This window comes from Aspergillus terreus, genomic scaffold (genome assembly GCF_000149615.1).
Source record: "Aspergillus terreus NIH2624 scaffold_2 genomic scaffold, whole genome shotgun sequence".
In the NCBI taxonomy this organism is placed as follows: domain Eukaryota; kingdom Fungi; phylum Ascomycota; class Eurotiomycetes; order Eurotiales; family Aspergillaceae; genus Aspergillus; species Aspergillus terreus.
In genome coordinates, this window is record NT_165925.1 from 690,462 (window position 1) to 718,138 (window position 27,677).

The window sequence follows — 27,677 nt, forward strand, 5'->3', positions numbered from 1 at the left end:
ACTGAATACTTGCAACAAAGTCCTCTGGATTGAGACAACTATACTTCCTCTATATCGTGTAAATCTGGTATTTAGAAGGTAGAGGCATACAGGGGGAACGTTGGTTCCTGGAAAGCACCGGAGCCATGCGGGCATGGTTAGTCAAGTGTGCTAACTTATCTATACGATTGACCGTTTTGTGACAGAGATATACTACCAACAAGAAGCCCAAGTCGATTAGAACGTAGATACCTTAATAACTTGAAAAGCTTACCGAATAATACTAATACATATTACTTCCTAGGAAGAAACCGCAATCACTGCTTTTTATATTAAATATAGTAGATACGGGCTACTATTCATAGTTAACTCTTATATATGTATATATATATTTTCCTTTCTCCCTTAAGACCTATCTCGCAATAATCAATTGAAGCGTTAGAATCCTGACAATTTCAACTATCTAAGGGAGCCCAGTTACACTACCTAACATCGTCAAGGGGTAATCTCAGAAAGAAAGTTACTGACATATCCATCGTTACAAATCCACCAAAACCAGATCCATCCCAAATAACACCGTCATAGAACTGTGCAAGATCTGCCTTCCCCTCCATATCTTCGTCGAACTTCTTCCCAGGCCCTCACAGCCCAGCGAACCGCGCCCATCCAGCAGCTCTGATCGGAGCTGGACTTTGACCAGCAGGCTTATTGACACCTCCCCGACCTTCTTCCGCCAACTTGCCGCTCACATCCCGCCGTCGACCGACGCCCAATCCAGCGATATATTTCCCATAGGACAGCGAGGAAGCAGTCCCGAGGTGATGGCTGAGATCTGCCCCCGAGTTACTCACGACACGACCCTTGCGGTCACCATCTGCGATAGCAAGGCCGTTGGATTGGCCACTTGGACCGTGATCTTCGCCAACGTCAACATCGTCCGTCTGTCTGAGGACACCATAAGAATTCTTCTTTTGGGTTTTCTGTTTCACTAGTTTGCTTTTCTTCCGGCTTAGTCCGGTGGCGTCTTCGCCGAAGCCGCTGTCCCTGCGAAGCGTGTTGAGTCCGGTGTTTTCTTGGAGATCTCCGTAGAACCGACCCGTTTTTTCCTCTTCAAGCGAGGGTACCGTGACCGGGGGTGTCGGAGACAGGTTGGGAATATCAGAAAGGACCATGCGACCGTTCGTGGGACTGTGATCTAGGTTCTCATCGAGGAATGGCTGCGGGGTTGGAGGGTTCATTCCCAGCGGGTTAAATGGAAGATCCGTGGCGCGTTCCTCATGGTCATCATAGTCCTGGTAAATGTTGATGCGGTTGTCACTGATGTCCTGCTCAATGCTGTCGTATAACTCGTTTTGCCGGCGGTAGTGGTCGTCATCGTCGTGGCCGTAGTATTCATTGATTGGGACCGACTCATACTCTCCCCGATCTTCGTTAATGGTTTCACCAGTCAGTTTACCCCGGCCTCCAGCAGTCACCCAATCCATCATTCCACCCTTCGCAGACGCCGGCGTGTTCGTCCTGCTATACACGGAAGACGGATCACGGCGCGCCGTATCGTCTTGATTGGCATTGTCGACTGGGGATGCTGCCCGAGATGAGTAAGCCACCCAGTTGTCTGATTCCGGACTCGCACACAGGGAACGACTTGGGACGGTAGGAGACGGCTCCATGACGGGGGCACCGCGGGGGATTGAAGAGGTTGGCCTAGTGAAAATGTCTGGATGTTCTTCGGGAATTTGATACATTGAATCGTCCACCAGATCACTGGGTTGGTTGAACGGCATCTGTGGGATAGAAGACCGCGGGCTCTGGGAGGGAAAGAAAGTCTGCGACTGTCGGCTTCCGGCAAAGTCTGAGGAGAACCGACTAGAGCCTCCTTCAGATGACTGGCCCCTGGTGTGCATGAAAGCCATCTTGCGGGGCGGGCCGATGAGCGGATCGTCCGACGTGGCCGAATCCATGGTTGACTGGCTCATATGCTTTTCGGCTATCTCGGACTTGGTTCGCTTGTGGGGACGAGCTGTGAGGTTGTCTTCCAGCGGGTTCAAATCGGGAGGTAACTTGGAAATTTCGCGGAATATCAAGCCTAGGAAGATAGAGATGCCCAGACTGATTGCATGAAGGCCTCCATTAACCACGCTCAGGAGGAAAAGTGACTGTGCGATCTTCTGCACCAGATCATTTTGGGATCCAAGTAAAGTGCTCCAGTTGTAGGCGCTGTTTGCATATTGCATATAACCCAAGTACGCCGAGAACACGTAGAACGGGATGAGTCCAAGGTCCAGAACGCAAGCGAACAGCATGTAGCTAGCTTGGGATCCTGGAGCTCTCATAACTGGAGAGCGACACAAATGATAGATGCCATAAAGACCGTGGAGAATAGCTACTGCTGGCTGGATGGTGTTAGCTCATGCCTTCACATACAGGAACGTCCTACTCACAGCGGCACGAATAATCCATACCATCACCGCTGGGACGTTTTTGACCACAATGGCGCAGAACAACGACCCCAAAGCCCCTAGCAAAGCCAAAACGCGAAATCCAAGTTGGACCTTTCTACCGTAGAACACCTTGGCCTTTGTGCGAGGGCTCATCGGGGTCCATCGCGACTTTCCGTCTGGTATATTGCAGTACTGCGGATGTCATTGTGTTAGCGCATTCCAATTGCACAAAGTCCAACATAGCGTCCTCCACATACAGAATCCGGGTGTCGATTGAAGTTGATTAACGGCCCTTTGGGCTTCGGTTTGGGCGCGGGACGAGTCCAGCTCGCCTCTGTCACGGCCTTGGGGTTGAAAGGACGGTCGGTCGGACCATAGAAGCTGTGTGAAGCTGGGGGACCGTAAAGGAATGGAGGCGACGATCCGCCCATGGTTGCGACGAGGCTCTATGTGATTAAACCGGCGGGGCGTCCACCCACGCGAGATGACGACAGGTGGACACGATGCGAAGCGAACGAAAGAATGCTGGAGAAGATGAGCCGGAATGCTGGACGATGGGGACAAAAATGAAGGACAGAGCCGTGGAACGTGGAATGTCGGAGGGGAGAAAGTGTCCGAGAAGCAGCAACACGCGATGATGGAGCTGGGCTGCACATGCGCCCTGCAGATGTACTGAGACATGCCCCAAAGTGGAAAAGTCAACATCGCGATAGTCGGCGCGGCAACCAGCCCCGATAGCGTCACGTGGTGTCTGATGTAATCCGCCGAGCCGTTCTCCGGAGATCATGGTTAGTTAGCGATGCGCAAGTCGGAATGATTCATCCTCCACTCTGCTCAACCACGATGAACTCCCGCCGGGCGCCGTACGTCTGTGCACAATGCACAGCGCAGATCATCCGGCTGCCTCTGCGTCAACAACTTCGCCATCCCGGGCGGCAATTGCCATGGCTGCGGCGTCACTACAGTCAGACCGTCCAATCTGACCGGCCCTATCGCGTCGCTATTGTCGGCTCTGGCCCGGCGGGCTTCTACGCCGCATATAGACTCCTCGCGAAGGCGGAAAATGCAGTGGTGGATATGTATGAGAAGCTCCCGGTGCCTTTCGGCTTGGTGAGGTACGGCGTGGCGCCCGACCATCCAGAAGTTAAGGTATGGCGTCTACCGTCACACCCGCGAAACCCGAGCATTCCCAACGATTAACCGGAGGCAACTTAGAACTGTGAAGAGAAGTTCACTGAAGTCGCCGCCTCTCCCCGCTTCAATTTTATCGGAAACGTCGAACTGGGCGACAAGCTACCCCTCCAGACCCTCAAACCCCACTACGATGCAATCCTGTTCGCATACGGCGCCCCCAAGGACAAAGAGTTGGGTATACCTGGTGAGAAGGCTGTGCGGAATGTCTACTCAGCTCGCGAGTTTGTCGGATGGTACAATGGGCTTCCAGAGCATCGAGATCTGGCACCCGACCTTACCGCGGGGGAAAATGCCGTGATCGTCGGACAAGGCAACGTGGCTCTTGATGTTGCCCGCATTCTGCTCTCGGATGTGGATGCTCTGCGCAAGACGGATATCGCCGACTACGCTTTGGAAGCATTGGCAGATAGCAAGGTGAAACGGGTTCGGGTCGTCGGCCGTCGTGGACCCATGCAGGTATGCTCGTTGACCGGATAAGCGCATGTGCCCAACTAATGCCTTTCCAGGCGGCCTTTACCATCAAGGAACTCCGTGAGCTTCTCCAACTGCCGTCTGTGTCGTTTGATCCGATTCCAAAGGACTTGTTCCCCCCGGAGGACGTCATGGCGACCCTCCCCCGAGCACAGAAGCGACTCGTGCAACTCCTCGCCAAAGGGTCTACCAACGACCCAACAACCGCCACCAAGTCCTGGGCTCTCGACTTCCTCCTGTCGCCAGAGTGCCTGAACTGGTCTCCGGTCTACCCCTACCGCCTGTCGCATGTCAGGTTCTCGCGCAATCAACTCGACCCGTCCGATCCATACCTCCCCAGCGCCAAGGTGACTCCGAAGTACTTGTCCAGTGGAAAGCCGGCTCATGTCGACATTCCCGCAAATACCTTCTTCCGCAGCGTGGGATACAAATCCCTCCCGCTCCCTGGGTTGGAGGACCTCGGCGTGCCGTTCGACACGCGCCGCGGGGTGATCCCCAACGATGGATTCGGGCGAGTCACGACGCCGGCGGAGACGGGCGACCAGGAACGGCTTCCCGATGGCTCACTCCTGTCCCATCTTCCGGGTGTCTACTGCGCCGGCTGGGTCAAGCGCGGCCCGACCGGTGTCATTGCTACGACCATGACGGATGCGTTTACGACCGCGGACGCCATCACGGCCGACCTCGCCAGTCAAAAGGGCGAGGGCTCTCTGCTGAACTCGCCGGGCACCAGCACCGGACTGGGATGGGAGGGCGTGCGGCCCGAAGCGGAGAAACTGGGCGTGCGCGCGACCACCTGGCAGGACTGGGAGCGGATTGATGCGGCGGAGCGGGAGCTGGGCCGCCAGAAGGGAAAGCTGCGGGCTAAATTTGGACGGGTCGAAGAGATGTTGAATGTGTTGTGAGATATAAATAGCATCACATGTACATTATGTAGCTGACATGTAGAATTGTATATGACATCCCCACTTCCACCCTCGTTACATGACCAAATCCCGAAAGAACCTCATTCAATCCATTAAAAAAGGCACATCTACTGGCCACAGTTCGACTTGGCCACCTCCTGGTAGGTCGCCTGCACGCGGCCCAGGTTCACCGCCTGGCCATTGGTGAGGTCGTTCATGGCCGACAGAGCCAGGTTAAAGCCACCGGGGGCCGCATCAATGGCGGTCACGAAGATGGACTTGCCGCCATAGGTGAGCTTGTAGCATTTGCCGCAGTTGGGGCTGTTCCAGCCGGGGATGGTGGGGGAGCCGCCAATGTGCGGGAACTTGGGGACGCTGCCGAAGGTGGGCCATTTGGAGGTGAGGCCGTTAACGCCGTCGGAGCAGGAGACAGTGTTCATGGAGCTGCCGGCGACGTCGTAGCGCTGGTCGTAGGAGACGGAGACGGACTGCTGGGCGGAGGCGGCGGGGAGGAGGGCGCCGAGCAGGGCGAGGGTGGCGGCGGCGATCTTCATTGTGAGATCTGGTAGATGATTGATTGCTTCTTGGTTTTGAGAGGGTTGAGAGGGTGAGGATGATTGAGTGGTCTGGTGTATGGCATGAGGCGATGGCGCATGGGTTTATATAGCTTTGTCTGACGGGGTCCGACCCGGACGACCTAGGTAGTATATCCGTTCCATGCCTGGGCGTCCGACTGATGTCTCGTACGGACTGCCGGGAATAGAAACGGATGCTGGCGGAGTTTGAAACCGGATCAATCGCGATGATGGCAGTGAGACAGTTCCCTCATCGGGACGTTGGAGAGACGGCATCTTGATGTGCGGAGGGCCATGCGGGGACGCCGTGACCGCCGCTTGGGCCAGTCGGAGGCTGCTCAGCGTGAGACATACAGCTTTAGGCATCCGACTTGCACCGTGAATGACCTCTTGGTGATGTATGCGAGGAGAGAGGCGATCTATGAATAGATCGTCTGCTGATTGCCGTATGTATTATATATGCCAAGGAGACACCAGTGACACAAGGGAATGTTCCAGTACGCCTCCTCCGGCCGGCTTGTTGACCGCCTCATCTATCATGAGATTAGGATGCAGAAGCGGCCATGAGGTGACACCAACAGGATTCCAGATCCAGAATGGATGTCAGAGATTGCTGACTGCGTTGGCAGGATGCCTGATATGACCTGTCTCTGGATGTCTCAATCGTCGGTATAGTGGAGGCCTTGCATGTTGAGTGTCTTGCGAAGCTGTGTCTGAATGCAATCATGCCACAACCATGATATCAGAGGTCGGATGAATGGAGACGGTCTGGTGTCACCGTCTGATGGGAATGTCATTCTCTGCGGTCATTGTCCGAGACGGGACGATCGGACTCTAGACCCTGAACTATGGCGTGCACAAGGTGCTAAGCACATGTTCCTGACTCGATATTCTGTCGAAGCTTTGCCAATTTCCCCGTTCAGAGCTTGTGTCTCCTGAATCCACGGTCGATCGTGGTTGTGATCGGGGAGATGGGGGAATTCCGAATGAAGTATACACACGATACACACCTGCAGGTATACTTCAAGTATGAACCATGAGACGATACAACAGCATCTTCTCCTTTCTTGCTCTCCCTGCTAAAATTCGTCAGTCTCGCCCAAGATGTCTAAGCCACTGACAGGATTTCCAAACAGCATCTAGACCAGCTTCTAGACACACGAAGAGGACGCTAACAGCTCGCGCAATTACGGCTTCCTCGGAGAAAGCCATAGTCCCACTGCAAAATCAGTGCCAGCCAGTGAGATACTCTGTTCGGCATCGGTACTTAGCAGGACCCTCTCGATACGAGGAGATCCGCTCGATATGAACCTGGATGGGCCCCTTTTCCTCAGATCTCCAAACCATTGGGAGATCAGCATCGTCAGACACCATCTTTCTCCAACGGTGGACCATGCCTCGTGCAAACTATGGCCCGCTAACTATGATGTGCGTCTGGTGTTCGCTGCTAAGACTTCCACGCCCATGGAACCGCACCCTGCCCCATACACCCAGTGCCCTGTGCTTCCCTTTTAGGCAAAGCCTTGGGGTAACTAGTTAGAGCTCTGCGATCCTTTTCGCCGGGACTGGCGGCGACGAACCAGAGGCCCGTTATTTCCAGTCTCCTGGAGAGCCATGTCGATCCCACAAAAGGGTTAAATACTTCACGCCTCGCTGCGCCGGTCAGCTGCGCATCCTGACCCTTGCCACGCTCGTTTCGGTTGTTCGGCGTGGCCTGGATCAAAGCATGTCGACGCTCATCCGCGCGCTGCACGCCCTGCACCGCCAGGATGCCCTCGTGTCCCGCGATGTCCAGCCCAAGACCGAGCCTCTCCACGGGGCCGACCATGCCGGCTTCATCGCCATTGGCATCATCGGGCTGACCTCGTTCGTGGCGACGTTCGGCCTCCTGGCGTTCCTGACCTTTCGCTTCATCTTTTGGCGCCGCTACTACAAGCACCCGCTCGCTGCCAACCAGTACGTCGTGCTGATCTACAACCTGCTGCTCGTCGACATCCAGCAGTCGATCGCCTTCATGCTCTGTCTGTACTGGGCCTCGCAGGGCCGCGTGACCATGCCCAGCGCCGCGTGCTACCTCCAGGGCTGGTGGATCCAGACCGGCGACCCGGGCAGCGGCCTGTTCGTGCTGGCGATTGCGTTGCACACGGGCGCCGTCGTGCTGCGCGGCCGCCAGCTGCCCTTCCCCATCTTCATCGCCTGTGTCACCGGCCTGTGGCTCTTCATCCTGATCCTGGGCTTCATCCCCGTCGGCCTGTTCGGCGACGAGGTGTTTGTCATCTCCGAAGCAGGCTGGGTGCGTCCCTGCCCCCCAAACCCACTCAATAAACAACACCCACACTAATACAGACTCCAGTGCTGGCTCTCCCCTGACCACGAAACCGAGCGCCTCTGGGTGCACTACCTCTGGATCTTCCTCGCCGAGTTCGGCACCGTCATCCTCTACGGCGTCATGTTCTTCTACCTGCGGCGGCGCATGAAAGAAGCCGCGCTGCTGCGCCACGGGCCCCAGGAGAACCTCAAGCGCCTCAACCGCGTCGTCGTCTACATGGTCATTTACCCGCTCGTCTACCTGCTGCTGTCGCTGCCGCTGGCCGCCGGCCGCATGTCCACCGCCCGCCACGTCGCCCCCAGCCGCACCTACTTCGCCGTCGCCGGCTGTCTGATGGGGCTGTCCGGGCTGGTCGACGTGCTCGTGTACACGCTCACCCGCCGCCACCTGCTGACCGACACCGAGATCAGCGCGTCCGACAAGCTGTACCAGATCTCCGGGTCGCAGGCGTACCAGACGCACATCTCCACGACGGGCCGCGACAGCACCAAGAAGAGCAAGAGCCGCGGGCGGTTCCGCCGTGGCCTGCAGTCGATCAACGAGACGGTCGACGACGACCGCGCCGACTCCACCGAGGATATCGTGCGCAAGGGCGACTGGGAGATGCACGACATGCGCAACGCCGTGTACCAGGAGACTACGATTGAGATCTCGCACGAGCCGGCGGATCCGGATGAGTTCCACCGACGAGGGCGGGACAGTCCATAGTCGCTCTTTTCGGTACTTCTATTGTTTATGTCTCTCCTTCGTATATACTCCAACTGTTACTATCATTCCTATGCCACAGGGCGAACTTTCATGTACGTATTCTCGACGACGATAATGTTTACATACCTAATACCGAGCACCATACTACCGTACCCGTAGATTACTCTGAGACATCCTCGGCTGCTCATGCTGACGTCCATCTGGATCTTTACGCCGGCATAACGATCTGCACGCCTCCCCACTTGGCGAAAGCTTACTCCCGAAATGAGTTAGCGCTGCGACTCGTGCCAAGATGTGTTCGTACGGAGGAGACCCTGTTAGGGTTAGGCCCGTGAGGTACCTGAGTTTGCAGATTCCTGTTCAGGACTAGCCTGAAGAAGCGAGTACTCCAACTGTGATGGACTCTCCTGGTCGAGATTTGCCACCAACTCACCCCTCCGTACATAGCAGATAAAATCTTTCAAAAGAAAACGTAAATACGAGGAATACTCTTACAGAGAAAGTAAAACAAAAAAGGAGTGCCCCCACTCGGGATTGAACCGAGGACCTCGTCATAGCTGTACTGACTGGATGGCGAGCCAACCAATCAGATACGAGTGACGCGCTCATACCACTGAGCTATAAGGGCTGTGATGTCATACCTGTCCGCAATTTCGTCTCTCATTCCTAGCCTGTACATCGTCCCGAATGTTAGCTACTCTTGACTTTGCATACTATGCGGAGTATATACACTTTTAACTGGAGCCCTTAGAGCACTATTGCAAGCACAACCAGAATTGGTATCAACTAGACACTCGCTACCTTCACACCTCCTCTCAATCCTCCGTCTTCCGCGGCGGCAGAGGAGGCCGGACTTCATCGGATTCCCTACCAGGAAGACGTTCCTTTGTTCTCTCTGCAACTTCCCGCTTCAGCCGGACTTCTTCATCCTCAGCCTGCTCACCACTCTCTAATACCCTCTTAGCCGACTCCCCATCGGGCTCAACCCCTGCGCGACGGGCGTTGCGGATTCGCTCGCGCTCCTGTCTCTCTGCTTTGGCAGCCAGGGCAGCTTCTTCCCGGGCGACTTCGCGGGCGTCGATGCTCTCCAAGCCCACTCGTCGCAGAATATGCCCGATCATAAACTGGTATCGCAGATGGCCACTGATCATGTCACTCACATCCAAGTTCTCAACGCCAACTACTCCCTGCACAGGCTGCAGTCCAGCAACACCGAGCTGCATGCTAGTGGTCCGGTACAGCAACGCAAGAACCGTGTCATTGTCCGAGTAGGCGTTGACCAAGCGTCCGCTGACAACCCTCCGCATCCGTCGCCAATCCTCCGTATCCGAAGGTGTTGGGGCGCCCATCAAGATTGCCGACTCGACTAGGCCATAAGCGTTCCGTTTAGCTAGACTCTGGAGACAGGAGAAAATAACTCGCGAGCCCAGGGAATATCCCATCAGGGTCACAGACCGTTCGCCCTGCACCTTGCTGATCAAAGCATCCGCGAGAACCTCCCCAGCCTTGTCAGCACGCGCCTTTGCGACACTGAAAGGGTTAGAAGCCACGCGAGAAATCTTCATCAGACCCAGGGGCAAGACAACGGCACTGAGTAGGGACGCAAAAATAGTCTTTTTCAAAACCTGTTCCCCAGCTGTGTAGGCCGCACTTGTCACCAGGAGGTCCATTGCGTTCCCAAGATCCATCAAGGGTTCGGTTTCCCAGCGAAGGCCAAAGACTTCAGACTCAGGTCCAAGCACACGCCACGGCACAACAAAGTTCTCCTCTTCTGTTACCCAGCCCGTAATACCGATAGTAACCCGCAACCGATGGTCCTGCTGAGCAGCGTCTTTGTCATTCAACAGTCTCCTGCGAGTGCCGCGGATAGGAAGAAACGCAAAGTCATCCACCTCCTTAGCATATTTGTCCACCATGCGGCCCGTCATCCGACCACCGTACGCACCAAAAAGACCACCAACCACAACACCGCTGCCAGCAAGTGCACCGAGATATCCTGCAGCCGCCGTAGCTCCCAGACCAAGTCCTCCCATGACCGTCCCCAGGCCAGCTGCGACAAGGGGCGCAGCGAGTCCACCCGTAATTCCGATGAGAGTGGCACCCACGACGGAGGCTATCCCGACCTTCCACTTGCGAGTTGGATCACGAGTGCGGCCTTCGGCTTGGCCCTCTCCGTTGGCCGACAACTGGAGGGCAGTATCGAGCAACCCGCGAGCCACTTTTACCTCGTCTTCATTGAGAATCTTGACGTCCAACCCCAGGCTAGACGAGACGTATAGCATCAGAATCCGTGACCGAGCATTGTAGTGTTCCAGACTAAGCAGAAGGAGAAGTAGGGAATGGAGAATTAGAAGCTTTTTAGCTCGGGGAAGGTTGGCAAGGGGAGTGTCCACAGGAGGATAAAGCTCACGGAGCTTTTCCAAAGAGCCTTGGTCTTCTTCTATGGGCGGAGTAGGCAGCGGGCGATTGCCCTGCGAAGTTGTGTTTTCGGAACGTGAATCACCAGGTTCATCGGCTTTGTTGACAACTTCGCCGATGCGGAGAATCACGGCATCTCTCCAGTCGTCGAAGGAGGACAATGAGTTGGCCTCGGACTTTAGATCTTGGGTGGTGAGCTTGAGCTCTCCCAGCTTTTGCGTTGGTGGTGTGCTTGACTCTTCATCCTTATTTTCCGCGTTGTTGTCCGTGGCTGTGGGTTTGGGGCTGGTCTCCGCTTGATCGCTGCCTCCCTGAGGATGAGGTTGGTTGTCGCTTACTGGCGCTGATTTGTGGAATTGTTCCTCAATGCCATTTCGCATGTATGCCAAAATCTCCCCAACGAGAAGGGTCAGTTCTGCGCGTTGCGAGCGATCCAGGATCGTGGTCAGATCTTGGTCGCGGTCGCTCTGCGGGGGAGGCGTGGACGACTGCTCCGACCCGAACAAATTGCTGCCCTTCTCCTTCAGATTTCCCCACATCATGCGGTACAGAGCGAGGCAATGGATGAATGGTCGATCACTGCGGCGTATGTTGACAAGGAAGAGAACCTGGAGATCAAACGAGGCCAGTGGGATGTCTTCAGGACCGATGAGATCATCAGCTGAGTCAGCCGCCTAGAAATGACAGGCACCAATTCAATTGACCATGTTGGAAACTTGTTCAATCTTCCTTGCACCGCGTAGATAGGTAGCAGGGAGTGCTGCGAGGCTGAAACAGCGAGCAGCGCTCAATTCGCTTCCGAGGTGCCCGTCTCAACCACGAAGAACTTCCCTTTAGTCTTCGACGCGTAGCGCAACGCATCCCCATCCCAAGCATCACCGTCTGGGCGCTCATTCCTGGCCGTTTCCACCCGCTGGATTCTCTTATTACGACCGACTACTCGTTCCTTGGCCAGGGCGTCTCGCAGCTGTTCTAGTCCTATGGTGTTCGCCTTCATTGCCTCGGGACTTTCGTCCCGGATGCTTTGCAGGGGCTCCACGCCAGTCGCGTCGACCCGCTGGATCTCCTTTACGAAATGAATTTGCGACTCCAGCGTGTCGAGCATCTTGCGTTCCTCTTCCTGGCTCGACGGCTGCGGCAGAGCGGACAGGCGTAGGAGGTGGTGCAGCTGCGCGGGAGTCACAGACAGCGTAGATGATTTGGCTGTTTCGTCGGGCAGCAGCGAGCGGACCGACCAGGTGGGTTTCGCGAGGAGGGCCTCAATGTCGACGGCTTGCTTTGAGGAGGAATGGCGTACTCGATAGGACGTAGGGAGGAGTCGAGGAGCTGATCTCAGCAGAGAGGTGCGACCGAGAGAAAACATGTTGAGATGAACAATTGCAAGAGAACACCGACCGATAGAACAGTATCAAAACGTCGAAAACGCAAAGATTAGGCTGGTGCAGTCTCTTTGGTGGTGAGCGTGGGAGGAAAATACTCGGCGGAGGATGGAGCGCATCTCGCAGACGGAAATCCGCCCACCGCCTTCTGTCACTTCCGCCTTCACATCAGACAGAACATCATCATCAACTTCGCCTCCTCCATCTGCGCTCTCTCCCCTCTCCAACAGTCTGACCTCATCTGCTTTTCTGCTTCTTTACTGTTGGGGCCGTTTATCGCTCCGCACATCCAACAACATGGCTCAAGATCCCCGAGTCCTGCTCCAGCGAGTACGTCCCTCCAGGCAATGACATATGCATTCCCCTCCCGCCCCGCGATGTACCATATCACCATGCGCTGACCATGCTCTCACGTGCTTGTCCTCAGGCCGAAAAAGCTCTCTCCGGCGCATCCAGCGGCTTCAGCTTCTTCGGCGGCCGCACAGAAAAGTACGAGAACGCCGCCGACCTGTACAGCCAGGCCGCGAATGCGTTCCGAATGCAGAAGCAAAGTACGCCTAACCCTCACGCGGAGGGACATCCGCCCGTCCAGTCGCCTGTGCCTAATCTGACCGTGGTATCAAAACAGACAAGGAAGCCGGTCTCGCCTTCGAAAAAGCCGCCTCCATCCAGACCCAGAACCTGAACGAGCCCGATGACGCCGCCAACACCCTCCAGGAAGCCTTCAAGGTTTATCGCAAGACCGACCCCGAAGACGCCGCCCGCGTGCTGTCGACGGCGATCCAACACTATGTGCTTAAGGGGAACCTGCGGCGCGCGGCCACGCAGCAGCAGCATTTGGCCGAGGTGTACGAGGTGGAGCTGGGCGATCAGAAGCAGGCGCTGGAAGCCTACGAGAAGGCGGCGGAGTGGTTCGAGAGCGACAACGCCGAGGCGTATGTATTCCCGTGCCTTGCAGTGGGGAGGGCTGGGTTGGGCCGGTGTGCTAACGTGCTGTTGCAGGCTCGCCAACAAGTATTTCCTCAAGGTCGCCGATCTGTCCGCCCTCGAAGGCGACTACCACAAGGCCATCGATCTGTTCGAACGCGTCGCCCGCTCCTCCATCAACAACCGCTTGATGCGGTACTCCGTCAACGAGTACTTCCTCAAGGCGGGTATCTGCCACATGGCTACCCGGGTAGGTGTTTGGTTCTCGATCAGAGTTGAAGCTACAGCATACTAACCCTCGGCAGGATCTGGTCTCGGCCTCCCGTGCTCTTGAAGTCTACTCCGATATCGACAATCAGTTCCCCACGACGCGCGAGTACCAGCTGCTCAGCGACTTGGTCCAGGCGATCCAGGAGGGCAACGAGAAGGATTTCTCCGACAAACTGTTGCAGTATGACCGGCTGAGCCGGCTGGACAAGTGGAAGACCACCCTTCTGCTGCGTGTCAAGGACACCATCGAGGGTGGGGAGGAAGAAGAAGACTTCTCGTAGATTCCCATCGTTGTTTGTTTGGTATTTTGTCTCACGCCTACTACTGCGAATGTTATTGTTTCATGGACGGAGAATTTCCGTGTAGTTTGGTCTGGTTGAATGTAGATGTTGATGAATATGAAGTTATGCTGCTATAGAAATTGGGACGGATACCAAGTACCTTCCTACGAACGGACAAAATAAAAAGGAAGATCGTAACTCATTAAAGTCTGACCTACTCTCGACGTCTATATAATTCAATTGCTTTTGTACGCCTGAAAATCTCCAGACATGAATCTCATCAGTCATGCAGAGCGATTTTGTGGTATCATATCATCTTTCCATTCAAGCATGCGAAACCTCCAGAACGGCGTCTCCAGCGCATGAACACGCAAATCAAGCGAGAACCTCCTCCAGCGCGCGCGCCTTGCGCGGGAACACCCGCTTGTACAAGCTGATGCCCACCGAGTCCTGGGGATTGATCTTCGCGTCGAATGTGGCCTTGAAGTAACCGTGCGTGCCCAGACTCTCCTTGATGAAACCGCTGCGGCCACGGCGGGTCCACAGCTGGAGCGCCTTGAACCAGTTGACATCCTCCGAGTTGAAGAACATGTACCGCACGGTGACGACCTTCTTGTGAATCTTGTACGGGTGCCCGGTGAGGATGGCGCGCTTGGCGACGACGCGGGCCTGGTCGGGCGCGACGACGGTGCCGTTACCAATGAGCTCGAGCCGGGCAGTGTCGGGCGGGCCGGTCGTCTCGTCGGCCGCGTCCATGGCCTCAGGGTCTTCCACCGTCTTCTGCTTGAAGACGAGGACGGGCACGGCCCCCCAGGTGAGCGGGCCGATCCAAGTGGCGATGGCGCTGCGGCCCGGGTGTAGGAAGCGGTCGAACTTGTGCACGTTGTTGGGGGTGTTGTCGTTGGAGGAGAAGATGGGGTTGACGACCAGACGGCGGTAGCCGCACTGGACGATCAGCTCCTCCTTCGACTTGAGTGGCTCCTCCACGCTCGAGTTCAGATGCATGTTCACGTTGACGACGGTGTGCTTGTGTTCGTGGCGGAGGAGCGAGAAGAGCGACAGGGGCTGGGGCCGATTGCGGAGAGAGGCAGGCACCGCGCGGAGGTGCACATCGACGCGTGTACCGGGGCTGACGCCGCCGACCAGGGCTTCCCGGATCGTCTTGTTCTTGGAGCCCTTGTAGTCGGCGAACTGGAGCAGGCGGCGCCAGTCCTCTGGTTCGTGGGGTCGGTCCTCGGCCGTCTCCCAGGTGCTGGTTTTGAAGCTCTTCAAGCCTCGGAACCGGGCGAGACGCTCGCGGGCCAGAACGTTCGGGTGGAGTTCGATTTCGTCGGGGAATTCGAGGTCCTCATTCGCTTCCTTTCTGCGGCTGGCCCGGTACTCCTCCAACTGCTGGGCCTCATCTTCGGGCGACGGGTCAAGGAACATTTCAGACTGGGGGTACTCGGTAGCGCCAGCTTCCGTCATGGCATCGTTGTGTTCGGGGAAAACACCGTCCTCGGGTGCTCCGGTCGTGTCCATCTCCATCTCTTCGTCATCATCTTCGTCGTCAACGATGTCAGATCCCGAATCTGAGATATCGTCCAGATACCAGGAAGACTGGTACTCGGACGTGCCCTTGGGCAGGCGCTTTGGCTTCGCGGGGATGTGAGACTCGTCATCTGAGAAGTAGTGGTGGTCATCGAGGAGCACACCCTTCCGGTCCGTCTCGGCCACGGACATGGTCTCGTCCTCCATCTCGATCTCCTCCGGCGCCACCGTCGCCATATCATCCTGATCTGCGGTGGGAGTATCCAGCGTCTGGGTAGCTCCACTCTCGTCGACGTTCATAGCGTCCTCACGCTTGCCTCGCGCGGTGGGTAGGGGCGCGGCTGTGATCGAATCGATCTGGAAATCGCCCCAACCGGGGATATGCACCAGTCGATCCGCCTTCAAGCCCTTGCTGCGAACAATTCCAGTCAATACGACATCGTCCACCACTTCCGCGTTGCTCTCGGGCCACTGGACGTTCTCCACGAGCATCCAGCTCCGGTCATCCCGCCAGCGGATTCCCTTCGGAGTTGCGGTGCACAGAGATCGAATGGCGTTGGAGCATTCCTGTCTCGACTCGGCGGAAAGAACCTTCTCGACAGAGGGGAAGAAATGGTTGATGAAGGACTTGAGAGAGGAGACGACCTGCGGACGTTTCTTGGCGGGGTTGATCTTCTCCAGGCCCTGGTTCCGTTACTATCAACCCATAAGGAAACACAGGAGGCATAGAACACATTCGGTGAAACATACCTGTACGATGGTAACAACGTTGGAGATACCCTGACCCTCAATGGAGCGCAACAGGAGTTCACCTTGCTCCTCGACCTCCACCTCGGCGGAGAGCACCAGCACCACGAAATCCGCCATCCGGCACACATCCAGCGCATTCATGAGATCGTATTTGGCGGGAATGTACTGCAGACTCTGGCGGAACCGGTCCACGCGCACGCGGGTGACTGTATCGAGCGAAATCGCTGCCGTGACGTCCACACTTTCGTTCAGCGCTTGGATGGCCGATGCGACGTCGATGTCGGGGGAGAGAGGGACGACGGCGACATGGCGGGGGGCACCATTCTGGCCGGAGAAAATACTGTTGGCCTGGGACTTCTCCTGGTGTTTGAGCTGTTGCTTCTGACGGGCCTGGTTCCTCCGATCGAGTTTCGACATGAGCTGCTGATGAGGGGTCTTGCGCGTGCCCCGCTCGCTTCGTTCGACTTTGCCTGGGAGGAGTTAGCAATCCGTTGGAGTGTATGGATGAGTCGTCCGAAGTTGTATAAGACGCACCCTTCTCCTTGTCCTTGATGGAGCTCTTGGACGCATGGCGGGACTTGTATGGCTTGTGGGAGGTTTTTGTCGTAGAGCGGTGATGGTGCACCGTCTGCGTGGGGGCCATAGTGGCGGACCCTTTGAAGCGGAAGGGAAGGGAGGCCAGGATGGCAGGTTGAAAGAACTCTATGGGATTGAATGAAGAAAGAAAGAGGACTGCGAGGTCTATAGGTAAGGAATGGTCGGTCTGGATGTTTTGTGGAGGATAGAGCGACAAGCGAAGATTTGCGGAAGGAAAAAAAGTTCGGTCTTGGCATCAAATTTCTGACCCGCCGCAACTTTTCATTGCTTCCGACGCCAACACCTCCCAGCACCACTGCCATTTATTCTACTTATCGACTTCCTCTTTCCACTGTCATCGCTCTACTGGTACCCCATTCCATTCTCCTATCCCTCGTCGATGGCTGAAGCCCCGACCAAGGCCGTCGCGCCGGCCAACAAGCGCAAAGAAAACAAGCGACTCGCAGAGGCGCAAAAGACCTACGGACGAGGAAAGGCCGTCAACCTTCATGCCATCCGGGACAAGAAACTGCGCGGGAACCTGAAATCCATCGAGAACAAGTACAAGGCGGCGGCGCTCCAGGCTAAAGATGCGGAAATTCTGCTCGAACACGAAGCCGGTTTCCTCGAGCCCGAGGGCGAACTCGAACGGACATACAAGGTGCGACAGGACGAGATCAAACAGAGCGTGGGGATCGAGACGGCAAAGAAGGGATTTGAGCTGAAGCTGGAGGATCTGGGACCGTATCGCTGCGACTACACCCGCAACGGTCGCGAGTTGCTGCTCGCCGGACGGAAAGGTCATGTTGCGACGATGGACTGGCGGTCGGGAAAGCTGGGCTGCGAACTGCAGCTGGGCGAGACGGTGCGCGATGCGCGGTGGTTGCATAATAATCAGTTCTTTGCGGTTGCGCAGAAGAAGTATCTCTACATCTACGACCACACGGGGACGGAACTGCACTGTCTGAGCAAGCATCTCGAGCCGCTGTATCTGGAATTCTTGCCGTACCATTTCCTCCTGGCTAGCGTGGTAAGTCTCCCACTCCGAGGATTCGACTCGCGCACACCCTCTGACCCATCTAGCAAATGAGCGGCCACCTCAAATACACCGACACCTCGACCGGCCAGATGGTCGCCGAAATCCCCACCCGCATGGGCGCGCCAACCTCCTTCTGCCAGAACCCGTGGAACGCTATCCTCCACGTCGGCCACCAGAACGGCACAGTCACCCTGTGGTCGCCCAATTCGCAGACCCCCCTCGTCAAGGCGCTGGTACACCGCGGCCCCGTACGGTCGATGGCGGTGGACCGCCAGGGCCGGTACATGGTGTCGACGGGCCAAGACATGAAGATGAACGTGTGGGACATCCGCATGTTCCGCGAGGTGCACTCGTACTCGTGCTACCAGCCGGGGGCGTCGGTGGCGATTAGCGACCGCGGGCTGACGGCGGTGGGCTGGGGCACGCAGATGAGCGTGTGGCGGGGGCTGTTTGACGCGGCGCAGGCGGACCAGGGCAAGGTGCAGAGCCCGTACATGGCGTGGGGCGGCGACGGGCAGCGCATCGAGAACTTGCGCTGGTGTCCGTACGAGGATGTGCTGGGCGTGACGCACGACAAGGGCTTCGCCAGCATCCTGGTGCCCGGCGCGGGCGAGCCCAACTTCGACGCGCTCGAGGCCAACCCGTACGAGAACACGAAGCAGCGCCAGGAGGGCGAGGTGCAGGCGCTGCTGCACAAGCTGCAGCCGGAAATGATTTCGCTGGACCCCAACTTCATCGGCCAGCTCGACACCATCCGCGACCAGAAGCGTCGCGAGGAACGCGACCTCGACCGCAAGGCCGAGGACCCGATCGAGAAGCTGAAGAACCGCGGCCGCGGCCGCAACAGCGCGCTGCGCAAGTACCTCCGCAAGAAGGGGCGGCGCAACGTCATCGACGAGAAGCGTGTCAAGGCCGAGATGCTGCGCAAGGAGCACGCCGCCCGCGCGAAGGAGCGGCTGCGCGCCGAGCGCGAGGACCTGGGGCCGGCGCTGGCCCGGTTCGCCAAGAAGGAGATCTAGTCCGTTTCCTGAGATACCCGATCCATCATTCTTACGATACACTATGCATTTCAGGCGTTTGGCCGGTACGGGATAAACGGGATAAAAGTTCACCCTCATGTCTGTCGTCTAGTGAGCTCGCTCAAGCAATCTGTACAAATTTGTCTCTTCATTAGGATATGAAAGTCGTTAGATCCACGTAGAGGTATACTCCGTATACACGCCGCATCACCCAACCGGCAGTGATGTCTTACTGGTCGACGCTCCCGGAGTTGCGGGGGGCGCCGTTCTTCCAGCGCTCGAGGCTGATCTCGTACGCGCCGCTGGCCTTCCACGCGCTGAGGATCAGGTTCACGATATGCTCCATGCCCTTTCCGTTCTTGACCTCGGCGAACACGGTGGGGCCGCCCTCGCGCATCTTGGCCGCGTCACGGTCCATGACGGACAGATCGGCACCGACGATGCTGGCCAGATCACACTTGTTGACGACCAGCAGGTCGGAGCCCGTGATGCCGGGTCCGCCCTTGCGGGGCACCTTGTCGCCGCCGGCGACGTCAATCACGTAGATGATAAAGTCGGCCAGCTCGCGCGAGTAGTTGGCGGCTAGGTTGTCGCCGCCGGACTCGATGAGGAGCAGGTCAGTCTGGAACTGCTTCTGCAGCATCTGCAGGGCGAGCAGGTTGGCGCTAATGTCCTCGCGCACGGCGGCATGCGGACACCCGCCGGTTTCGATGGCGCGGATGCGGTTGGGGGCGAGGGCCTTGTTGCGGGTGAGGAACTCGGCGTCTTCTCTGTTTCATTGTGAGCACTGTGTGCGGGCGCGTTTGGCGTGGAAGGTGGGGGAGGCGCACTTGGTGAAGATGTCGTTGGTCACGGCGGCAATGTTGTACTGGTCACGGAGCGCATGGCACAACGCCAGCATCAATGCGGTCTTGCCGGATCCGACGGGCCTGTGCGTTGCTGTTAGCGTGCTCCCACAAATAAGGATCATCGGCAACATACCCTCCGATACCGATAGTGAAGGCGCGGTCTTTCCAGTCGCGACCCTCAATGAGGGGCATCTCGCGGTTCAGGTAGGAGCCGGGACCGTCGAGGATCTCGTGGGAATGGCCGTGGTTGTCGAGGGCATCATGGGAGTGGCCGACTCCGGCGTCATGGGAGTGCGAGTGCGACATAATTGCAGTTGTGGAGGTGTGGGAGCGAGTAGGAGGAAGAGAATGGGGGAGAAAAGAGGTGTCTGTTATATGTGGGGTTCGGCGATCCCTTTATCAGTGATGACACGACCGAATCTTCGGCATTATTCATCTCCGCCGGCGTCCGCCGAACTATACAATCCACGCCAACAGTCACCGCAAAAGAGGACTTGATATAGCTCTTAGGAGCCTCCTGCTCTTCGGATTTACAGCAGATGGTCAAAGTCCCCCTTGTGGGCAACGTCCAACGATACTAGCCGGCACAAGGTACATATAGATCTGAGCACGAGCGGAATGCTTAGTGCTGCCATGAGCAAGTGCTATAACCTCATTAAACTGCACCCCAACTAATAACCACCCCCTACTATAGTATGCTCCAGAGGACTGTTTCCCCGTCCGAATGATCACTAGGCCTGCCTCATACTCTCTCACATTCTAAACTGGTGGGGATTTGATCTGCGTAATGAACCCAAATTCCTCCGAGTATTGCCCATGTGGCATTACCCCGTACTCTGCCAATGGCTTGGATGATCTTCCCCAACTACCTGAACAGGAAGAAGGTGCTGCGGACGATCTTCTGTACTTCCTACTCTTGACCACCGAAGGAAGCTGGAGAATATGACAGCGATCTAGGGGACCGCAGGGTATAAAAAGGGTGGTGAATCCAGCGCTACCAGAGCCATCCACCATCCATCCTCTTCATCTCATCCTTCAAGACAAATCCTCTTCAAGTCAAACCCTCCAATCGCCAAAATGGTCAAGCTATCTGCTCTTATCACCCTGGCTCTCACCTCTGTCGCTCTGGCCGTCACCTTCACCGACTGTCAGAATCAGTTGGACGCCTGCCGCTCCAGCTCTAGCAATGCCGCCTGCGTTGCGGATCACGCCACCTGCTGCGCCGATGCTTTCGACACCTGCAAAACCAGCGATGACCCCGGCACCGCCGTCGACTGCGCTATTCAGGAGGCTCACTGTCAGGGCCAGAATTAAGCTCGTCCCGGTGGCCGATACCTCGATACCGGCAATCGTCCTCGATCACTGAGAGGAACAATTGATCTCGACCATTGCCTCGCTCGTATATCTCCAAGACGGAGACAGAAGGGGGGAGGAACGGTGGTCAATGGACAAGCGGTCTCGATTTTATGTTATAACAGTCATTTGGAATTCCTATTGCTTAGAAAAATGGCATGAATCCTTCCTGCCGTAGCTTTGACCTTGGGAAATGCGTTCCTCTTAGCCCATGTCTCCTAACTTATCTCATTGTCCAAGTCAGTACGGTTGTCGGCAAGTAGCAGTATCTGATATGTCGCTAAGGATCTAATAAGTATGTACATAATATTAGGGGTACACTTGGTGCGAGTTGTGTACAACCCGCAGGTATAAAATAGGACCCACGCAGCTTGCGGTGCGTGCTGACGCCCCTATTAACTACTCCATATGCATCGTGACGGAAGAAAGTCCTGATTTTGTCATAAGTTAAATTCTATGATTAAGCTGACTGTCAATCACGGTCCGCCCATTTCTCTATCCGCCTGCGTGCCCGTCGATCAGATAGGTGTCAATCTTATAGACGGGGAGCCGCAGGAGCAGCACATCTTCCTTGCCAACCATAGTCCGTCCCTTTGCCGATCTGCTCAGACGAGCAGAATGTTCTCCGTTAAGTTATGGGCCTAAATGTCAGCAGCAATTTATGTAACAGGGATTGTGTGTCAGCATTACTGCGGTCGAAGTACAATAGTGTACAGATACGTACATCCAAAATTCACCGACAAAACACCTTCCGTCTTAGCGCTATATGATCTCAGGGGGCCGTAGAGGGGCTCTATAACCAAGCATGGGCTAATACTCTCCAATTTTCAGATCTTAGGTAGGTCCGAGACTAACGACCGATACAATGAAATTTCATTGTCCTTGGAGAATAAGGCGACAGCATGGCTACTTGCTTTCCACCAGATTGTCACGCCAGGAAAGGCGTTGGTTGACCTATATTTCGTATACTATTAGATGCCTTAGCAATTCTTATAGTGTGCATGCCTTCAGTTCGAACACTAAATCGTAAGCTCTACAACGAGATATTTTTCATTTATATTAGAAAGCAGTAAAAACAGCTCTAAGCCTGAAGAGGATTGGTAGAATTAGAATATTGTTATATACGCGGTTATCGTGATATATAGTACAGGGATAGTATCCTAAGCTACCTGAACCTCATTCTCGCGCTAGACCGTAGGCGTGATCCCTAAGCAGTCTCTTTGATGGAGATGCTTGCTTTTCCAGCTGTCTGGTGGTATAGAGCAACTCCTGTGGTAGACTATGCCTCTAATGTCTGGACTCATGCTTCTAAAGATAAGGCCATCGGGCCAATTGAGTCTAAAGATTGGAAGCGCAAGCGATTGTAGGGACATTTCTCCGTTGCTTCCGCTACGCTAGTCGCAACGGCTTACATTAGTGCTATATAAAGACGATTCTGGAGACAGCCCATAAAGACCTAGACAGACATCTACACTCTATGTACTAGAAACTAATTCTCTACGTAGGGACCATCCATGCATAGCGCGGTACAGGGCTAAAATAGTAGCGTCACGCTACTTCTATACAGCTGCAATAGCGGGCTGACCTCGGCGCTTAGAGGAGTCTGCCGCAGGACACTCAAACGCAGGCCATTATTTTTAGGCCATTAGAGCCTGGCAATGTAGCTCTAGTCTGTTGGACGCTTAGTCCTGTCATCAGTATTGGTTCAATCACAACAGGGTTGCCCGGTGGCTCCTCCGTCCACGCGCGCGCCATCATGGCGCCGGCACCCAAGGGTTCCTGAGCATATCCTGCCACTGCCATCTGGATGGAGATATAAAGATCAGTGAGCGTCTCACCTTGCCAGCAACATTTCCTCTAGGTACCCCAGTCAATCTTTCATCCGCACGGCAAGATCGATCCTTAAAAAATGCCGGTCATTCCACCACGCCAGAAAAGGTCACAGAGACCAGAAACCGACTCTAAGCGCTGGCTTCCCCAAGAGGCTCAAGATTCCACGCCGGGGCACCTGCCGCTGTACGATATGCGTGTGCAACGCATTGATGGCTATAAGAAAACTGAGAAGAACCACAACCGTTTCTGGTATGGACAGGATGGATCATGGCGCCATATGCACAAGGCACCACCGGCCTACGGCTACATCGTCCAGCTACACAACCCGTCGTCTTCCATTGCGCCCGCAGCGCCCTGCCTCAGCTTCCTGTCGACTATGTACAGCGTTCTCTGTTTCGTCCTTCTAGCCGCCATCCTCATAACTGCCGCAAAAGCACCTCCGAAACGGCGCGGCCGAGGGAGGCTATAGGCTATCTATGTCTGAAGAAGCCAAGCGACAGCCGTAGCTTGTCTGCTGGCCAGACAAGCTCCAGGTGGCTGGCGGGCCACCGAGAACAGTGTGTCTTTCATGGCTTCCGGAAGGCATTCTAATATTGTACATATTGTCACCTTGTCTTGCATCTACGGGACTCAGCCCGTCATACGCTGTAAATTGGAGCATCTCACTAAGCGTCGTGTATTCTTCATGAGTTAACATCACACATACTCCAGCCCTTCGATATATAGCACCCAGGTACTACAGTAACCCAGATGGCCAGTACTAGCCGCCACGCCATTACCCTCAATGATAACACACAAGCATTTAAACTAGCACAACATAACATAACAAGCACTTTTCCCAACCTTACACAACCAACCAAACCCCTCACTTAGTCGACGGATTCGGTATCCCCTTAGTATCCGGCCACTTACGCAGCAAGTCGGCCAGATGATCAATCGGCGCCGTCAACAGCCCAACGGCAGTCTCAAGCGGCGGCTTATCAGGCGCACTCGGATGCGACCGTGAGGGGACAAACATCTTCGTGCGGCCGAAGGATTTCGCGAGAGACTGACTGTCCTCCTCGTCCAGCGCATCCTCCAGCTTAACCAGATCGCTGGTTTCCTCTTCCTCGATGTGGCGGGACAAGTCGTTCATGAGGGCCTGTATGGTCGGGAGGAACTGCGCGTCGGAGGGGTTCATTTGCTGAAAGGTTTTGAGTTCTTGTTTTACCTGATTCAGAGCTTGTGAGTATTGGGTTCCTGCCGGGGATAAGTTAGGGAGGTACCGTCTGATGCTCGCGCCGATCCTTGTCTGCCATGCTCTTCCCGTCGGCGAGAAGGCGCTCAAACGCGGGATACACGACCAGTTCCTCGCCGATGGAGTGGCGCGCCAGCTCCCAGGTGAACTGGTTCTGGTAGCACGTTTGCTCGTCCTTGTCCTGGGACTCGGTGATGCGGTCGTAGTACGACTCGAGCTCGCGGTGGCCTTGCTTGATGGTGTCTATGAGACGAGACATGGCGATGCGGGAATGCGAGAGGAAACGTCGTTGGTGGGTGAGATGTGGGTGTTTGGCTTGTCGGAGGTAGTATGCTGGAGTTCTGTGCATTGTTATAATGGGCAGTGTGTTAAGAAGAGTAGCACGGGTGGCGTGTTGTGCTGTTCGTTATATACCGTTCGCAGGTCCGTCGCGAGACAGCAGACCTGAATCATGAAGTGCGTGTGATAGCGTCAGGCTGATTACACTGAAGTTAGGAGGCTTTCAATGAGCGTCGCTGGCTGGTTTCGGTCGGATCATGGAGCCAACGATGGCGCAGGGAAGCTTTGATATGATCTAGACGCAGGGCGATATAGTTCGGTTCGTCCGTCAGTCACTCCCGGACCAGTAGATGACTTCAGAATGATGGGAATCTCTAGCGTCGGTACTATCAGCCACATGACGGAAGAGTAGCTTATTGTCAAATAATGCAGGCATTGTTTCCTGCACGGGTTGGTTTATGACGGGATATTTGGTAGGATTCGTGGATGTCCAGGCTCCTGTAGACATAATCGCTCCCGCCTATCGTAGACGCCTCTGGCTATATCCAGCTCAACATACTCTATGTCGTAACCAATGTTCTTTTAGACATTATTATACAGTAAGTGGTATCCATCCGTCAATCGTGCAAGTCAGCCTACTCATACATAATATTAACCTGCCGACTAACCATAATCTGCGTATTCCCATCGTGCCCCATGATCTGCGTCTGACTATCCCCATCACTCAATTCGCTATCCCGCTTGTGCCCGCGCAGCTCCTTCACATCTGTGGAGAACTTGCTGCCGTCGCCCTTGCGGTGTCCGGAGAGCTCGTATGCCGGCGCGAACCGCGACGCACCGGAGCGGCCGTACGAGCGACTGCCGTAGTTCTTGCGCACGGTCTTGTTGAGGATGGTGCGGAAGAGCGGACGGAGGGTCGCGATGTTGCCGACTGTCATGCCGAGGGCGTTCTCGGCGAAACCCCAGATGACGACGTTTGCGACGGCGAAGAGGAAGTCGGCTTGGTTGGTCAGGTTGACGGTATATTTCAGGCGGACGCAGGCGGAGACCGAAGCCCTGTTTTGTTAGTCCTTCTGCAGAGGGCGAGGAGGGTTGAGAGTACGTACAAAGCACCCAGACTCATCAGTCCAATAATCGATGCTTTGGCACTGCGCTCCAGCTGCACGTGCCAAAGTAGGGGGATCGGCCTGTTCACGTTAGCATTGATCCCAGCGACAGGACTGTCTGGAACAAACATCATAGCAGTCACCCAGTCGGTCAGGATGTTCACGGCCGTTGTGGCGTAGTAGATATCAGCGAGGACGTGGGGCGGTTGACAATGGCCACCCTTTTCGAGCAGGCTCTTGTCCCAATTGGCTCTATCACAGTCAGTCATGGACTTTGTCAAGGTGTGGGACAAGCGGGGGATCATACTCCACAGGAATACAGTTGATGAGAATGAAAATCAACGCGATAATGTTCATGGTCGCAAACAACCCGATCACGCAGTACTGGATGTAGACGTACATCTTGCGGCCCTCGGCGACGCGGATCAACATCCAACTGATACTGAGCTTGATGGGGATGATGGCGGCGACATAGCCGACTTCAAAGATCAGGAAGAACTTGGCGGATGAGCCTGAGGGTGGACGGAGGATGAACGCTCTGGGGTGGTACCTTCTGACCCTGTGCCTGATACTGCACATTCTCAGGCTTTTGCAACACAGCATTGTGGACACCGATTCCATTGAACGATCCTCCCAAGCAGCCTGCCGCGAGCACACAGAAAGGCGGCTGGTGGAGGAGGACCGTTAGTTTCAAGGTTTGTTACGTCTCGCAATTCCCATCATGAAGTCGACACATACCACTGCACAAGTCATGATCCAGTCCTCCGCACTCCATGATTTCCTCGACACACGGCAATACACCCGCAAGGCGTAGGAGATGAAGGCGAGACAGGTAAACATAATGACGCTGCCCCCCAGCTTGGGCGCATCATCGACAAAGATAGCCATGGTCACGGCGAGAGCAGCAGCCGCACGATATCAAGACTCCTGCGCCGAGCGACGATGCGAAGAGAAATCATCACAGCCGGACGAATTGACAGGAACTCGAAATTAATAAGGGTCGCCACTGTTTGGAGTATTACAGTCCAAAACTCTTCCAGTTAGGATATCAAGACCCATGGCCGTTCGAATCCGCCATCGCATGCTAGCGGGTTGTTAAGCGGCTGGACTGACTCAGTCCTTGTTTGAAGGAAGCCCAGGTGGGCCAAATGGGGGCTCCGCAACGGCAAGGACATTGAAGATCTTTCCAGAAACCAGCAGTCGTTTGAAAATTATCATCGAGAGACCTTGGTCAAGGTCGGCAGGCAGCTCCGCTGTTCCCAGGCCCCGGTGCTGTCAAGCGGGGATTTAATTTCCGCGAAGCGATTTGCCAATGCACTCTAACAACGTAGCCCTTGTCTAGTGCTGTCGTCCAGCACAATACGGCGGAGTATGCCGCCGCTTGGAATGCGTCTGCGATCCCATTGCCACGGCAGTCCCCATTTTTGCCCATTTTTGCCTCTTAGGAGCCGCATCCAAGCGAGCGGATTTGCCGATGGAAAACAAGAGGCACCAGGTCCACCTGGACGGAGGGGCTTCTGGACAGCCTATCCGCGGTCCAGCGCGAGGGTGGGACAGAACCGATAGCAGGAAATAATTCCTTGAAATGAGAATAGAGATAAGACCGTCGAACATTCAGGCCCCCCAAATGGGATTTTCATCTCCTGAAACCACCTTCGAGTGAGCCTACTGATGCTGCTGCATGTGATGGCGCATGTCATAGATGCACGACTTCCTCGGGCCTGTATCGGGAATCATTTCAGTTCCCAGGTCGTGTTGTATCCGGCGAATCCTCCGTACAGGCCTCGGATGAGGAGTGGAAGGACACCGAGGCTCTAAGAGCCCCAAGACGAACCAAGCTCACACCCACCGACCCCCATCAAGCATGACTCGAGGCTTGAATAAACGCACCAAAGTGGATGCCGCCTCAGAAGCCACAAACCCACGGTGCCATCGTGACTCCTGAGCGGAACGAGTGTACAGACTTTCATGAGATTCAATCAAGATAACCGTGGCTTCGGAGGAGGCCGTCGGTCTAGATGCAGCCAAGGACATCGGGAACGGAGAGAGGGAGAATCACTCGCTTATTTTCCAGTCCACCTTGGCAAGGAGGAAGTCTGGAAGCCCAGAATAGAAATGCACATCGGTTGCCTGTTTAGAACAGACTCTCGGGCGACTCCGTAGGGCTAATCGTCGTCCCCTGGAAAGGGGAAGAAAAGGGGCCGATCCGGCAGATTGAAAGAAAGTCAAA

At 55.6% G+C, this 27,677-nt stretch overlaps 12 protein-coding genes and 1 non-coding gene across 13 annotated transcripts; 5 read left to right on the forward strand and 8 right to left on the reverse strand.

Annotated features, from left to right (window-relative positions):
- Positions 1-620: 620 nt before the first annotated feature.
- ATEG_01240 (uncharacterized protein) lies at positions 621-2,851 on the reverse strand (the record flags this gene model as incomplete). The annotated part of the gene is made up of 3 exons (XM_001208605.1): positions 621-2,372; positions 2,421-2,612; positions 2,678-2,851. 3 exons carry the CDS (start codon positions 2,849-2,851, stop codon positions 621-623), a joined length of 2,118 nt encoding a protein of 705 aa, XP_001208605.1.
- A 412-nt stretch (positions 2,852-3,263) lies between these two features.
- Positions 3,264-4,990, forward strand: ATEG_01241 (NADPH-adrenodoxin reductase; the record flags this gene model as incomplete). Its single annotated transcript, XM_001208606.1, has 3 exons — positions 3,264-3,569; positions 3,636-4,070; positions 4,121-4,990. The coding sequence occupies 3 exons, from the start codon at positions 3,264-3,266 to the stop codon at positions 4,988-4,990; spliced, it is 1,611 nt and encodes a 536-aa protein (XP_001208606.1).
- Positions 4,991-5,118: 128 nt separating this feature from the next.
- aspf13 (allergenic cerato-platanin Asp F13) lies at positions 5,119-5,544 on the reverse strand (the record flags this gene model as incomplete). The annotated part of the gene is made up of 1 exon (XM_001208607.1): positions 5,119-5,544. One exon carries the CDS (start codon positions 5,542-5,544, stop codon positions 5,119-5,121), a length of 426 nt encoding a protein of 141 aa, XP_001208607.1.
- A 1,747-nt stretch (positions 5,545-7,291) lies between these two features.
- On the forward strand, positions 7,292-8,602 carry gprD (the record flags this gene model as incomplete). Its single annotated transcript, XM_001208608.1, has 2 exons — positions 7,292-7,858; positions 7,919-8,602. 2 exons carry the CDS (start codon positions 7,292-7,294, stop codon positions 8,600-8,602), a joined length of 1,251 nt encoding a protein of 416 aa, XP_001208608.1.
- Positions 8,603-9,121: 519 nt separating this feature from the next.
- On the reverse strand, positions 9,122-9,230 carry ATEG_10496. The gene has a single exon. It is a non-coding gene; the product is annotated as a tRNA-Thr (tRNA).
- Positions 9,231-9,417: 187 nt separating this feature from the next.
- On the reverse strand, positions 9,418-12,125 carry ATEG_01244 (DUF726 domain protein; the record flags this gene model as incomplete). The annotated part of the gene is made up of 2 exons (XM_001208609.1): positions 9,418-11,681; positions 11,900-12,125. 2 exons carry the CDS (start codon positions 12,123-12,125, stop codon positions 9,418-9,420), a joined length of 2,490 nt encoding a protein of 829 aa, XP_001208609.1.
- Positions 12,126-12,802: 677 nt separating this feature from the next.
- On the forward strand, positions 12,803-13,877 carry sec17 (alpha-soluble NSF attachment protein SEC17; the record flags this gene model as incomplete). Its single annotated transcript, XM_001208610.1, has 4 exons — positions 12,803-12,950; positions 13,028-13,334; positions 13,402-13,576; positions 13,632-13,877. 4 exons carry the CDS (start codon positions 12,803-12,805, stop codon positions 13,875-13,877), a joined length of 876 nt encoding a protein of 291 aa, XP_001208610.1.
- A 375-nt stretch (positions 13,878-14,252) lies between these two features.
- ATEG_01246 (small subunit rRNA maturation protein TSR1) lies at positions 14,253-16,800 on the reverse strand (the record flags this gene model as incomplete). The annotated part of the gene is made up of 3 exons (XM_001208611.1): positions 14,253-16,091; positions 16,158-16,627; positions 16,692-16,800. The coding sequence occupies 3 exons, from the start codon at positions 16,798-16,800 to the stop codon at positions 14,253-14,255; spliced, it is 2,418 nt and encodes an 805-aa protein (XP_001208611.1).
- A 333-nt stretch (positions 16,801-17,133) lies between these two features.
- ATEG_01247 (uncharacterized protein) lies at positions 17,134-18,791 on the forward strand (the record flags this gene model as incomplete). The annotated part of the gene is made up of 2 exons (XM_001208612.1): positions 17,134-17,763; positions 17,817-18,791. The coding sequence occupies 2 exons, from the start codon at positions 17,134-17,136 to the stop codon at positions 18,789-18,791; spliced, it is 1,605 nt and encodes a 534-aa protein (XP_001208612.1).
- A 229-nt stretch (positions 18,792-19,020) lies between these two features.
- On the reverse strand, positions 19,021-19,945 carry ATEG_01248 (urease accessory protein UreG; the record flags this gene model as incomplete). The annotated part of the gene is made up of 3 exons (XM_001208613.1): positions 19,021-19,561; positions 19,622-19,720; positions 19,773-19,945. The coding sequence occupies 3 exons, from the start codon at positions 19,943-19,945 to the stop codon at positions 19,021-19,023; spliced, it is 813 nt and encodes a 270-aa protein (XP_001208613.1).
- Positions 19,946-22,901: 2,956 nt separating this feature from the next.
- On the forward strand, positions 22,902-23,294 carry ATEG_01249 (uncharacterized protein; the record flags this gene model as incomplete). Its single annotated transcript, XM_001208614.1, has 1 exon — positions 22,902-23,294. One exon carries the CDS (start codon positions 22,902-22,904, stop codon positions 23,292-23,294), a length of 393 nt encoding a protein of 130 aa, XP_001208614.1.
- A 784-nt stretch (positions 23,295-24,078) lies between these two features.
- ATEG_01250 (hemerythrin domain-containing protein) lies at positions 24,079-24,321 on the reverse strand (the record flags this gene model as incomplete). The annotated part of the gene is made up of 1 exon (XM_001208615.1): positions 24,079-24,321. One exon carries the CDS (start codon positions 24,319-24,321, stop codon positions 24,079-24,081), a length of 243 nt encoding a protein of 80 aa, XP_001208615.1.
- A 655-nt stretch (positions 24,322-24,976) lies between these two features.
- On the reverse strand, positions 24,977-26,335 carry ATEG_01251 (uncharacterized protein; the record flags this gene model as incomplete). The annotated part of the gene is made up of 6 exons (XM_001208616.1): positions 24,977-25,397; positions 25,448-25,528; positions 25,577-25,699; positions 25,848-25,926; positions 26,006-26,114; positions 26,186-26,335. The coding sequence occupies 6 exons, from the start codon at positions 26,333-26,335 to the stop codon at positions 24,977-24,979; spliced, it is 963 nt and encodes a 320-aa protein (XP_001208616.1).
- Between the last annotated feature and the right edge of the window lie 1,342 nt (positions 26,336-27,677).